General features: G+C 38.1%; 1 protein-coding gene across 1 annotated transcript in view; it reads right to left on the reverse strand.

The window, feature by feature from the left end:
- Nucleotides 1-1,457: 1,457 nt before the first annotated feature.
- Nucleotides 1,458-13,626, reverse strand: part of FDX1 (ferredoxin 1) — a 33,583-nt gene continuing 21,414 nt past the window's right edge. Inside the window, exons 2-4 of the mRNA XM_031066047.1 lie at nucleotides 8,096-8,227; nucleotides 5,191-5,320; nucleotides 1,458-1,654 (exon numbers count right to left, since the gene is read on the reverse strand). Of these exons, the coding sequence (XP_030921907.1) occupies nucleotides 1,540-1,654; nucleotides 5,191-5,320; nucleotides 8,096-8,227 (377 nt within the window). The 3' untranslated portion in view covers nucleotides 1,458-1,539. The remainder of the gene's footprint in view (nucleotides 1,655-5,190; nucleotides 5,321-8,095; nucleotides 8,228-13,626) is intronic.

Raw genomic sequence — 13,626 nt, forward strand, 5'->3', positions numbered from 1 at the left:
GAACCTAGGCCATTTTTATGAAACAAATAAACTTGGTCATTTTGCATCAACCATTACTGAAATGATCCTGCGAGCAAGGTCCAGAATCAAACAATTTCTTGGTTGATTCTTGAACAACCTATCTAACGTCAGATTGCCTCTGGCACAAGCTCAAAACTAAAAAGAAATAAAAATTTCAGAACAAATCTGATGTTGACAAACATTGCCCTGTTCAATCCCAACTCAGCTATATTCAGAGAACAATAAGAGTTTGTGATGGGTAAATTGTAATTCCACTGGGCATGTTCTCCCATTACACAGGTCCAAGGATTCATTCTTCTAAGTCTGGTCTACTGCAGTATTTGTGGCGTAGTCAAATGTAAATATTATTCAGGTTTACTGACATCTTATTTGGGCCAGGGTTAAGCTGCAGGTGCCAACATCCTTCATCAGCCTGTCCTGGTTTCACCTGGGAGAAAGCTGGTTTTCATCCCAGTAGCTGGTACAGTGCTGCTTTGGATGTAGAATCAGAATAATGTTGATAACACACCGGTGTTTTAATGTAAACACGGCTTAGCAACAACTCAGTCAAGGCCTTTTGAAATTCTCACCTCACTTTGTGGGGGTGCACAAAGCCAGGACTGCTGACCCCAAGTGACCAGTGGGAGGTCCCACACCCTATGGTGTCATGCTCAAAATATCAACTGGGGCAAAAGCTGACTGGGGGTCACTGCCCAGAAACTGGCTGGGCATCAGTCAGCAGGTGGTGGGCAATCGTGTTGTGCCTCACTAGTTTTATGTATTTTATTTGTCATCATTACTGTTGTTTTCCTTTCTGTTTCTGTCCTATTAAATTGTCTTTTATCTCAACATATCAATGTTACTGTTTCCCCTCCAAGCCTATCCCCCCCATCCCATTTGGAAAGGGGGTGGGCAGTGGTGGGGTGCAAGTGAATGGCTGTGTGGCATTTAGCTGCCTGCTGGGTTAAACTGTAACACAGTTCCTAGAACTCATGGGTTTAGCAGTATTTTCACAACATTTGCCATATCTCATTAAGATTCCAAAGTCTGGAAAATTCCTATCCTGAAAATCTACTGTTTGTTGAGGAAGCATCATATTTACTGAGAATTTTAACTAGCTCTGAGCACACCACCTTTAATGGCAACACTTCAAAAAGACCCCACGCAGTCCTATAAGTTCTTTTCTCTTACACATTCAGGTCTGACACCTAGAAATGCTCAGAGTTTGTTTTAGGAGAAGTCCTGTACAGGTGATCCAGTTTTCAGGTGTCATTAAATGTTTTGGCAGAATAATGTTATATGAAATCTGTAATACACTTGCTAATGTTTATAATCCAATGATTACTTATAAGAAGTATTATTGCATTTTAAGCGTAAAAATATAAGAGGTTCTATAAAGAAAATTAAAATAGCATTAATCTAATATTGATAGTCATATAAAATAACTCACAATTATGTAAGTTTCCATATTTAATTACACATTTAAAAATAAGTTATAAAAATAATTAAGCTTCTTTAAAACTCCTAGGATATCTTCTTTTAGGAGTTTTTACTCATATCTACTGATTGTCTAACATCAGCCACAGCTTCTGGTACTCGAACAGTCATATCATTCATTGATTTCTTCAAGCAGATTTGGCAGCCTAAACGTGATCTGTGGGGAAACAGGATATTATTGTTAGTTCTAGCCCACCAGCAATCTAACAGCATTTACCCCCTTACATCTCCAACACTCAGCCATCCCAAACAGACCATGAACTAAGAACAGCCCCTCTTGTGCAGGGCCTTAATCCAGCACAGAATGAACCACGTGCATCAGCACAAGGATCTGTGTGGCAATAGCCAGGATTTATGGCCAGAACAGAGCTCAGCACACTGGAAAGTCCCACAACTGAGTGCTTCCTGCTCACTGAGAAAATGCAGGATATGGGTGACCCTTCCCTTTTCACTAACAGGTCGGTCCAGTGCAGGGAGTGATGCTTGATCTCCCAAGGGACATCTGGCATCTCTGAAGAGATAAAAGACAATGAATCTGAATGAAAGCCTCAGAAAAAACAAAGCCTAGCCCCTTCATCCAGAGTTCAATGTTCTCAAACTAAAAAACTCAAGATTGGGTGTAAGCCAGAAAAGTAAGAGTGAAAAGACAAGAAACATAGGAAGGAGAAGGATAAAACACTCAAGGCACCGGAGGAGATGTCGTCCTTCATTTCTGTACCTATCATTCAGCACAAGAAAACCAGATGTTGCACACAGGCAATTAAAACCAAAAGATTTAATACTACAACAAAACTCTGCAGACATCACAAGCTGCTTTTATTGATGGGATAACTTTAATTCATTGTCCATGTCTCAGTATTTAAGTATAGAATACTAAAGACATCAGCAAGGATGGGCAATGTTCCATAGCACCAGTCCCTGCAAGACACTAACTAGCTGACAGCCTGTTTCAAGAATGTAAAGTTCCCACACTTTTATCCACCACTCTATATGCATTTATCCACATTTGCCTTTCAACTCCAAATGTCATCTCCTATTGCTCAAGAGCATAAAATGCTCTTCTTGCATGTTTTCACAGGCAGGTGACATTACCACAGCAAAGTAAACAACCCTTATTCCTCACTTACTCCTCACTGTGTTTTCCTAAGTCTTTCAACAAGGATGCTCACACTAATTAAAACCTAGCACCAACCACTTTTACATCATGCTGTTGATCACATACTTTTACCAGGCATCTTAATACTTCTTATTAGAAGATTGGGGGGGTGTGTGTGTGGGGGAGGGTGTTTAACCAATTACTTAGCCTTTACAGGGCCTTTGCTCTTATGCTGTTGCACCTCAAAATTTAGTAAACGATCTCTAGACCTAAGTAAACTACATGAATTGCAGATCTTTCTTCATTTCAATGAGTTATATGAATAATATAAGTAATTTTTCATTTTTTAATTAGTATGAGTAATACTATATCTATGGACACATTAGTTTCAAAGAAGGTTACAGAATACACCAGGACACCCTCTGCAAAGCAACCTTCCAGTACACGGACAGCCCAAAAAACCTCTGGAGATAAAAGCCAAGTTTCTTTTGCATTGTTATGTTACCTTTTTCTATTTTATGTGCACCTTCTAAATCACCCATTGGCTCGGTATGTAGACAAAGTTTCCTGTTGCTGATAGGTTAGAAACAAAAATATTTGCCTACTTTTTGCAAGCTGCTTCTCATCTTATTTTTTGCTTTAGTATTCTTATTTTAACTTGCCAGGGTTTGCACTCCCCCATCTTACTACTTTCTACTGTTCCACAGTTAATCACAACAATTTCATTTTAACCTAATTAATCCTTCCTTTTAAAAAACATGAATTTTCATGGCAGTTGCTGGCTGAAACTTTCCCAAATACAGAGTTACTGACAAGAATAAGCTGCTATGCTTATACCTATGACAGAACATAGAAGTGCATCGCCATTACACAAATTTACATCAGCACAGGAGTCCAGGTAACCTGCAGCAAATACCAGCCACTCAGAGCTCCATCTTTCAGAAGAGTCATCCTCCCACATAAATGGAAGGTCCCTGGCCATAGGAAGGACGTGTGATATTAGGAAAACCTAACAGAAGTACCAAAAACTTTCAGAGGGTGTAAAACTTCATTTCATATGAAGAACTTAGAGGAGAAAATAGAAACACTTCAACAGAGAGCTCTGGTTTGCTACTGTTTTCCAACTCTTCAGTAAAATCTCCCTGCTTTAAACCTCTAGTTAAAAAGTAGCCAAAGAAAAAAGGTTTTTATTAGATCATATGCCTCCAGAGCTATTCAGGAATTATTTTGGCCCTGAACCTAAAAGTTACTCTTTTTATTATGGTAGGTGGCAGGCTTAATAGGCTTATGGTTTTTTTTCAAAACTGAAACTGTGTTTTTGTGAGACAGGAAAAATTATAAAACAAAAGAAGTTACAAGTTTCTCATAGCTTGAGTTCTTTGCCTTTCCAACCTCACATAAACATTCGAATTTGGCTTAAGTGAGAAAGTGTCATGTAGAAATGATGAGTATAGGATTCCTTTTACTGATATAAGGAGACAGACAAGTTAATTCAGAGTACTTCTTTGCAGAGACAAACTCTATGCTATACAGACCAGGTATAAAGCCTCTGACATCATTGGAAAGATTCTCAAAAACATCAACAAGCAGTTCTGTTGAAACACAAAGGAATGGGCTTATGAAACCTCAAAAGGCACAGCTGCCTACTGTTTGTGTAAGCATGTTCTGTGGAGAAGGCTACTTGTGCACCAGCAAGTACAATAGCCCACCAGGAATGGGTCTGTGATGAGGACAAACACCCTAACTACAAGATGTGTGATGTGGGGGTGATACAGAACAGAGACTTACTTTGGAGCACCACTAGTCTAATCCTAATGCCTGTGAGCAGTCAGAGCACACTTCAGGATCAGTTTCTCCCAAAAGGGAAACTGGTTTGTATGCACAAGGAGCACTGTGATATGAGTCAAGGCAAGACAAGTATGTACACTGACACATCTCTACACTGTTTGTCCTAGAGAAGGCTTGGAGAAAGGATCTTCGCAAACCTTGGTACATAAATATCACAGAAGTTGGAGAAGGTGGGGTCTCCACCCTTGGATATATTCAAAAGCTGACTGGACATGGTGCTGGGCATCGGATCTAGGTGGTCCTGCTTGAGCAGTGGGTTGGACCAGTTGACCTCAAGAGGGCCCCTCCAACCTCAACATTCTGTGACTCTGAAAAGAAGACCTGACCAAAACCTAAAATACTGACATAAGCACATTAATAAAATACATTAACTAGCTACAGACTAACAAAGGAGAGGAAACAGAAGGGAGGAGAAACAAGAATAAGAAAATCCACACACAGGACAGCAGTGGCAAAGCTTTTGTGAAAGGAACTGGGTTTCCAGTTATACTTTAGCACTAACCTTTCTGCACCAGACCCCTCTGAATACCAAGTACTGACACTTTGCAGTCACAAAAACAATACTGACACCTTTTTAATACTAATTCAGACAAACAACATTTAAACTTGGCAGTCCCATTAGCGTAACAGAATCTAGCTATTCATTAAAAGCTGATTAAGGTGCTCCAAGAATATTGGATTGCCCCATCTGCAAACCTTTCTTCCCATTCTTTGAAGAAATAATGTAGGGAAGTGTTATGTTGCCTTACGTTTCTGTGAGGCCATAAGCCAGGTCCAGCATGTCCATCTCTTCATCAGTAATTGCATCTAGTTTCTCAAATATGTGGTCTTCAAATATTAAATGACAAGTTGAACAGGCTAGCGTTCCTTCACATGCACCTAAGGAAAAATAAATCAAGATAATAAAAAATCCGAGTTTCAAATTGCAGCTGAATTTCGGAAGAAATCCTACGTGTGTTTATTTCATACAAGAAGTTTTAGTTGATTAGCAAAATTAATGTTCTGTATATTCCCACATTCATATATCTACTCTGCATTCAACTATTAATAGCATTTCTACAGTTACTATAGCACTATGATTTACTTAAATGCTAAGTAATTAGTTAAGAAATGCTATGTAATCAGTTAACTAATTTCCTTCCCACCATTTAAAGAAAGAATAGCTTTCTACTATAAGAATGCAAAAGCAGACAATGCTGTCAATCAACACTACTTCATTTATTTCCAATGCTGATCCTTCTTATCTCTTTCCCAAGGTTTTGAGGTGGTTTTCTCTAGAAGTTCAACAGCAGACACCTGCTACGCAAAAACAATTCCTTAGAAGTACAGGGAGGAAGGATTTTATACTTATTTCTTCTCACTTACCAGAACACTAATTGACAACAACAAAGGTAGTCAGGCTAGAGAGAGATGGCCTACATGGATTATGAGGTGTTCCAGTAAGAGTCAAGGACCTAACAAGTTGCTGGGGCAGAGCAGCACAAGCACCAACTCCACCTACCTGCTACAGCAATTAGGTCACCACAGCACAGTAAAACTTTGAACTACAACAAATATGTCTCTGTCACTGTATTGGTCTGTGTCTTGGGCTGGCACCAAGTTGAAAAAAAAATACGCAACTTCAAGAAGAGTGGGACAGCTAAATACTGTGGAGATTACAAACCTCAGGCTCTGATTTAAATTGATAGAAGAGAATCAGATAACACATTAGCCAATCTTCACTTATTTACTTATTTTTAGGGAGAGCAGAACAAAAACTACTGTGACCACATCACCTTTATAATCATGGAAATAAGAGAAGCAAGGTTGTATGTATAACCACTGCTATGAAAAGAAATAGTGCAACTCATCATTAGACCATGAGCACCACACAGAAAGCATCATGCTGCTACAGAACCAAAAGCATGTATTCAAGGTGAGCACAACACTGTAATACAACATTTGATTCTTAAATTATATAATGTCTTCAAATACACATGAAAAAGCAGAGCTTAATTAAAATGCCAAACATAAAATTTGTCCTATCAGCAGCTTAAGGACCGTTTATGTTGGGGAAATGAGGTAAGGGGTGAGGGGGGAAGGAAAGAACACTGACCAGTCTCTTTGAACAGTGGAAGGTCTTTCCACAATCATAAAACCATAAAACTGGCAATAACAAATTGAGTGCAGCTGAATCTTTCAACAGATCTGTAAGCCTTTATACAAAGACATATCTATCTATTATTGTTAATGCACATGAGATGCCCTCTAGTGATAGAAGTAAATAAGCAGGATTTACATTTTACTTTTCCCTCATTACTTTTTTCTTAAACACAGAACATACATTTTTACTACATTATTTCTCTGCCTTAGTACAATGTTTCATTAGCAAGCAGTTATTGAAAAGGGACTAGCTCATATTATAATTAAAGACTGTAACAGTATTCCAAATTTTCAGTTTGGCTTCCTTTTATTGACAGAATTGCTTTTTCCCACAATGCTCTAACACAGCTAATATTGACAAGAGAACATTTACTGTAGAATACAAGCAGACCAGCCATAAGCCTAAATGAATAATAAGTGATACATAAAGCTAGTTGCATTACAAATTTTTGTGACAGTTTTTCTTCCCCAGACATATGCAACTCCAGACATAAAAGATATCTCAGATATTAAGTATAAGATTTTAAATCTTATCAAAGACTTTATTACTAGCAGTAAAATTTATTTGCACTTAACTAAAACATGCATCAAATTTCAAACCATGCTACAATACTCTGGCTTCTTTTTCCCCCAATTGCTTCACATTACGCATTCAGTTCTGAAAATTGTACTACACTTTCTGCTTTAGTTCTATTAATTTTTCAGCTCATGTTCATATAAATACCTTCCCAAGATATTTAACTGCAACTACCTAATACCTTTGAGCAATGTGGTCTTGTGGTTTGAGCAACAAGGGTAGGTGGAAGATGTCCATGGCAGGGGGGTTTGGAACTGAAGGATCTTCAAGGTCCCTTCCAGCCCAAACCACCCTATGAATCTAACTATGGAAAGTGCAAAAGTTTGAAGAAATAGAAAGAAGTTGTAACTTCCTCCTGTTTTGATTTTAAACAGAACTTGTACCAAGTTAGAATTCCACAAGGTCTCCTTTACCCCAGTTCTTTAATAAGAATTAAACGCCTTGCTCTTTCCTGCTAACTGGCATGGATTTGGTTGTTTCTTCCACTTTGCACTCCTCTGCTACAGATACGGAGGTGCTACAAAAAGCCTGATAATAAATTGAGACAGTCTGGCACTACAGAAGTAAGCAGAAACTGTTAGAAATACACCAGCTTTGTGTTGCCTGCAGAACAGAACCTTTGAGCTCAGAAGAGGTCTGCAGGTGGCAAATTTCAGACTCCACTTTGAGAGCACTCTGGGCATTATTCCCTTCTTTAGTACTCAAGCCCAGACCACTCCAAGTATTTTTTAAAACTTGAACCAAAATATTCTATGCACCTGCAGGAGGAAAAAAGGAGAGAAAACCCAAGCTGGGTTTTATATATAAAATATCCATCTACAGTTGGACTCAATGATGTTGAGGGTGTCTTCCAATCTAAATTATACTGTAAATATTTATGCATAAAGAGAAACAATTTCTAGACACTGAATAAAATACTCAGTGAATCTACTTACCAAAACCATCTATGTCTAGATTATTGTTAACAACAACATCCAGCAGTGAATCCCCAGGTTTTCCCTTGGCTGTTAGTTTGTCACCATCACGGTTTATGAAATGAACAGTTATTTTATCTTCTGAGCTGAAAAATAAAATTATATAATACAATTAAAGAATGCTAGAATTTTTTAGCACTTTAGAATTGATTAAATATGACTAAAATAATAGTTGATACTACTACTGTCAACTCCAAGAAAAAAGAAATCTAAGTTATTGGCTTTTAAAAGCTTTAACATATACAAGCTTTTACTGTTGTACATTGAACAAAGACCATGAAAAATAAGGAAAAAAACCAACCTTGGTGTTTGTTTTGTCACTACAAGCCATATGGGATCCAGATGTTTTGCATTTCACCAAAGACATTTTATTTTAGGCACAATATTTGTATTTTTAAGAAATAAATGTGCTTATCTTAAATATTTCTCTCACACCCTTTCTGTGAACCCTTGCTTTGGATTTACGAATTTTCTGTTGTTCTCATAATTATCACTTAAGATAAATTCTAAATTTTCCCATTTCTGCTTAGAGTTTTAGATATTTTGCTTTATTAGTTCCAAAACTTAATTCTTCTCTCTTTCCACAAATAGAAATAGTCCAAGAACAATCTGCTATTTTTAGGCACAGATTCTCCGAGGAGTTCGTCTTGTAAATATTAATTCTAGTGAAGTACAAGGTTTTTACACTGGTTTCAAGGAAAGAAGGTTTTGTATTTTTTTGCCTTTCCTTTGCAGACAATTGTTTATTTAAGAAAAAATTCACTTGCAGTCCGCACAAAGATGTCTTAAAAATTAAAGCTTTTAACATTTCAAAATTGATTTTTTACATTCCATATTATTTTATTTCACACACAAATTAAAGGAAATCATTAAATAAACTGATAATAAATAGTATGTTCAATTTTAAACAGATTATTTTCTTTCCTCCAGTAAGTAAGCAAAACAAAAACTTGTTGGATGGACAGTGAAGAAATCTACCAAGAGATGACAGATAAAAATAGAACAACTAAAAAGCCAATTCAAAAATTTATGATTCCATGTGAAATCCATGTTTAAGAACTACATGTTTCATATTACCCATGCTCTTCTTAACTGTGGGCCTTGTGTGATTTATGTCATAAGACAAGTCAAAAATCAAGTCACCCCCTGGAAAACTCTAACCTGCACATCTGAATATTAAAGAAAAAATTTGAAAGTGGTCACACTGAAAAACCAGTGAACCAATTATTTTTGTAACTGGCTGTAAAAGAATGTGTTTTTAGCAATCTGAGTGCTGGCTTGTTATGAAACAACAACAAATGTTTGTTGCTATAGACTTCTTACACTTCCCACAACTCTTAAGTTCCATTGCTACCAGTGTGGTCTGTGATTATTTATTATGATGTCGTGTTCAATTCTTCTCCTATCATCCCTTAGTCCACCCTCCAGAAGGCAGCCACAAGCTACTATTAACTATAAATTCATTCCAAAACTATAATTGATAATGAAGGCTTGACCTTGCTGAGCCACAGAATGCAATTGAAGCACATCTTATAAAAAATTCAGAATTGTAAAGATATATCTTTACAAAATATGATTTATGTTGCACAGTCACCTGTGATATCCAAGGCCACCAGCAAACCATTCTGTGGGGGTTTAAGAAAGCACTCTGCTTTTCATTTTGTTCCTTGGCTATGTTAACACCTCCCACAGCAGAACCAAGGAAACAAGCACCCACTTAGATAAACGAGTATAAAATTCACCACCTCCTCTGGGAGTTTAAGACAGATGGGTTTAGACTGCATCTGGAAAGGTACAGATTCACATTCTGAGAGCCTAAGCTAATGTCTGACAGTGTAATTCTAGACTGCCTCAAAAAGCCATTCCAGAGCTCAAAGTACACTCTCCTTTGCTGAAATATTTCTGTCAACATGACCAAAACAACGCTGACAGGAGACAAAATGCAATATGTTCTTGCATTTCTGGGTATGCTCTGTCCAAGGTATAGACATGGCAAGTACTAAATATTTATTCCAATATCCTAAACATATGCTTTATTGTAGGATTAGGCACTCACAAGTACCATGGGCCAAACAGTAAGATGTCTGGGCATCCATTAGATCCCTGCAGCTTTTTTAAATGACAAGTGAACTCCCTCCCAGTTTTCAAACCACACTTGAAACTGTCTTCACTTATGGTTACACTTGAATCTGATAGAACACCACAGTGCCAGGAGAGGAACAGTCCCGCCCCCACTCCTTTGTTCCTCCTCTCTCCAGCGCTCACACTGTCCTGCAGTAACCTCCGTTTGGAAATGCACTGGTTGAAAGCCAAGGTCAATAACCCCACAGATGTCAGAACCAGTAGAGTCAGATCTGACCCTCGGATGAAATTTACACCAGTTTACAATGGCTGTGTTATTGCAACTTTATGCTGCAATGGCACAATCTGGGTTTCATTATCAGATTAAACCAATCTCTCTACAGTATAAAAATGTGGGTTTGGGTGATCCCCACTCCAAATCACCCTGCCATCATCTTTACATCAGTATTACCACAAGTCAACTCCTTTTGCTAATGTGGATGAAAGTCAACCACAAAAACAAAGTAGACTCAACTGGGTCACAGAGCAAAATTGATAAAAGTGCCACTGCCCACAACAAAAACAAGGAAGCAGCAGTGGGGTCCCCTTGTCAACAGGGGCAATCTGATATCTGCTTCAGCCAGCTGGGACCTGCACTGTGACTGTGCCTGCCTCGTGGTGTGGCATGCAGCAAGGAGACAGACAGAAGTATCACCACCAGGTCACTGACTTTTGGTAAAAACTGACACAGTCCTTAATCTTTTGACAGGACCTAATCCACCCTGATTTATAACTGAAACTAAAACTTATTATTTGTGTAAAGTTAGATATAGCCTTCTTTAGTCTTTCAGTAGATCTGGTTTTTTGCTATAGCCACCTTCTATCACTCTTCACTTAGCCAAAATATTTAAAACATCTCTGGTGCTTTACTTGGTGAAAATACTTTCAGAGTGTGCATGCAATAATCAGACTAGTCTGACATCCAAAACACACACTAAACCAATCTTCTCAATGACTGGGGATACGATTAAAAATATAAAAATCTCACCCACATCAAACAATATTTAGGCTTTATAAATTTCAAATAACATGGGGTTGTCCACTCAGACATTGTTTGCATCAAGATAAACAACTATCCAAATACCCACATGCTGCAAACCAGCCACAGGCAATCAACATGAAACATGAGCCAGGTCCATGCAAGCATGAATAGCCTCAGGATTATCAGGAAAAACAATTTATTTTGTGTTATCCACATGAAGCATAAATATCCCAATCCATACTCAGATAAATGCTTTTCACCAGACATAAAATACAATTAATTTCTTCACATGGTTGCCACAGTCTTATCAACATTTTCTATCAAGCTTCACAAGGATACCCTAAATCAGGCATACTGCAAAGTCACAGGGGAGCATCAGAGAGCTGTAAAAGCTGTTTGTTGCTCCTCTCATGCAAATAACAGTAAATACCACAAAATTCTCGAGAACTACTTCTTCTCCTGTAAAAGAATTAGCCTTTTGAATCTTCAGCTATTAATTCCAAGTTAAGAATCACATTCCTGCAAACAAAACTTGGTAGGACCAGCTCTGTTATTCTCAGATCTTTTAATAACCAAGCAAATCCAACAGCCCTAATTGCCTGAGGAGTTCCATTAATTAAACTATTATACAGGCCTCAATCAACAGAAGTTGTAAATCTGAACTAATCTTTAAAGCATGCAACTATTATGCCGTGCACCAAAACCATTGCACAGATAACCAGATTGGTATAAAAGAATTCTGAAATAACTACCGTTCACCATGAAATTAAAAGGAAGGATAAGGGATAAAAAAGGAGCAAGAGAAAGAAGGAAATAGAAATGAAAACATAATGCCTGATGCTCCACTGAAACCCTTGGAAACCTCTGCTCACAGGAACCACCTCAGGTAATGTTTTGTATTGTGACATCTTCATCCTCTAGACACAAATATAGCTAATTTCACACATACAAACAACGATGTATGTTTTTTACTGAAATAACACTGGTAGATTATAAAAAGGTCAGGAACTGGGTCTCAAATATGGTGCCCAGAGAAAGTAACTTATGCATAAATGGAGAAAACAATAATATACAAGAACTTTCCTTTTCTCCCAACTCACTCAGCCAGGTTATGACATTGAGTATATAAACAACATTAGAAACACTTGCTTGCGTAAGCTTTTTTGCTGGTGTGCTTGCAAAATTAATGTAAATAAATTCCATTCTGTATTCAGCCTGTTTGTGAAAGACATGAGGGGATTACAGGTCTTACATTACTATCAGGTAAGGAAATGCCTTCCCTTTACAGGATTCTTTTTTCAATTATTTTAATTCCTTTTAAAAAGACTTGTCAGCATGTCACATCTTTAATTTTTGTAATTAAAAAATGCAAATTAGGGACCTCAAAATCAACTGATTACCAGCAGGATCCCTCAGAGAAGAGATCTGACTAGGAACTTACTCATCTCATATGGTAGTCCTAGGCTAGAAAAGTTAAGTCTCTCTCTCTCCACATTAAAAGTATCTGCTACAACAAAGTCAAAGCTCACTTGCAAGAGAGTTCAAAAGCAACCTATTGAGACAGCTTTGATGTCGAGGGCACTTAATCTTCTGGAAACAGGCCAGGCTACACCCCTGATGCTGTGCTGCTGATTGTGAGTCCTGTTTCAAGTCCAGGAAAATTCTCTGTCAACAAAGTACATCAGGTTTTAAAATCTCTGCTTTTTAAATACTGAAAGTTAGCTGCAGACCTGACTGATCTTTGAATATAGAAACAACGAGCCAGAGGGCAGTGCATACACAATCTGTGACTACCTGTAATAAGCATCAAAACTACAGCTGTGGACTGTGTAATGTTACATGCCCACAGATGTAATGCATTCTGAAATACCTACTCATACATACTGTTGAGGAGAGGAGAAGCTCTACACATTTAAATCGGACCACAGAATCAATTAGGTTGGAAAACACCTCTGAGATCATCAAGTCCAAGCTATTACCAGACACGACCATGTCACCTAAATCATGGTACTGTCACATACTGTCCTTCCATGAAAAAGGATGAAAAAGGGCTCTTCAGCACAGAAATACTATACCAAAGGCAGAAGACACTTTAAGTATTAGGATTGCTCTGATATGTGCTGTACTTCTACCACAAGTCCAGGCAGACTTTCACGGGGAAAAAAAAAAACCCTAGCAAAACCAAACAACAGAAAAAAAAGAAAAATTAGTGCAACTTTAGTAAGGTCATAACCTCTTAGAAAACCAGCCGAAGCACCAGGAACGCTGATTTAGCGTTCCATAATGTTACAAGCCATGCCAACGTGGTTCCAGGTCACACCGACCCCGAGCCTCACCCGCGCCGGGGCCGATGCGGGGCCTCGCCCGAGCCAGCCCGCAGGGCGGGCAC

This window comes from Geospiza fortis, unplaced genomic scaffold (genome assembly GCF_000277835.1).
Source record: "Geospiza fortis unplaced genomic scaffold, GeoFor_1.0 scaffold16, whole genome shotgun sequence".
Classification (NCBI taxonomy): Eukaryota; Metazoa; Chordata; class Aves; order Passeriformes; family Thraupidae; genus Geospiza; species Geospiza fortis.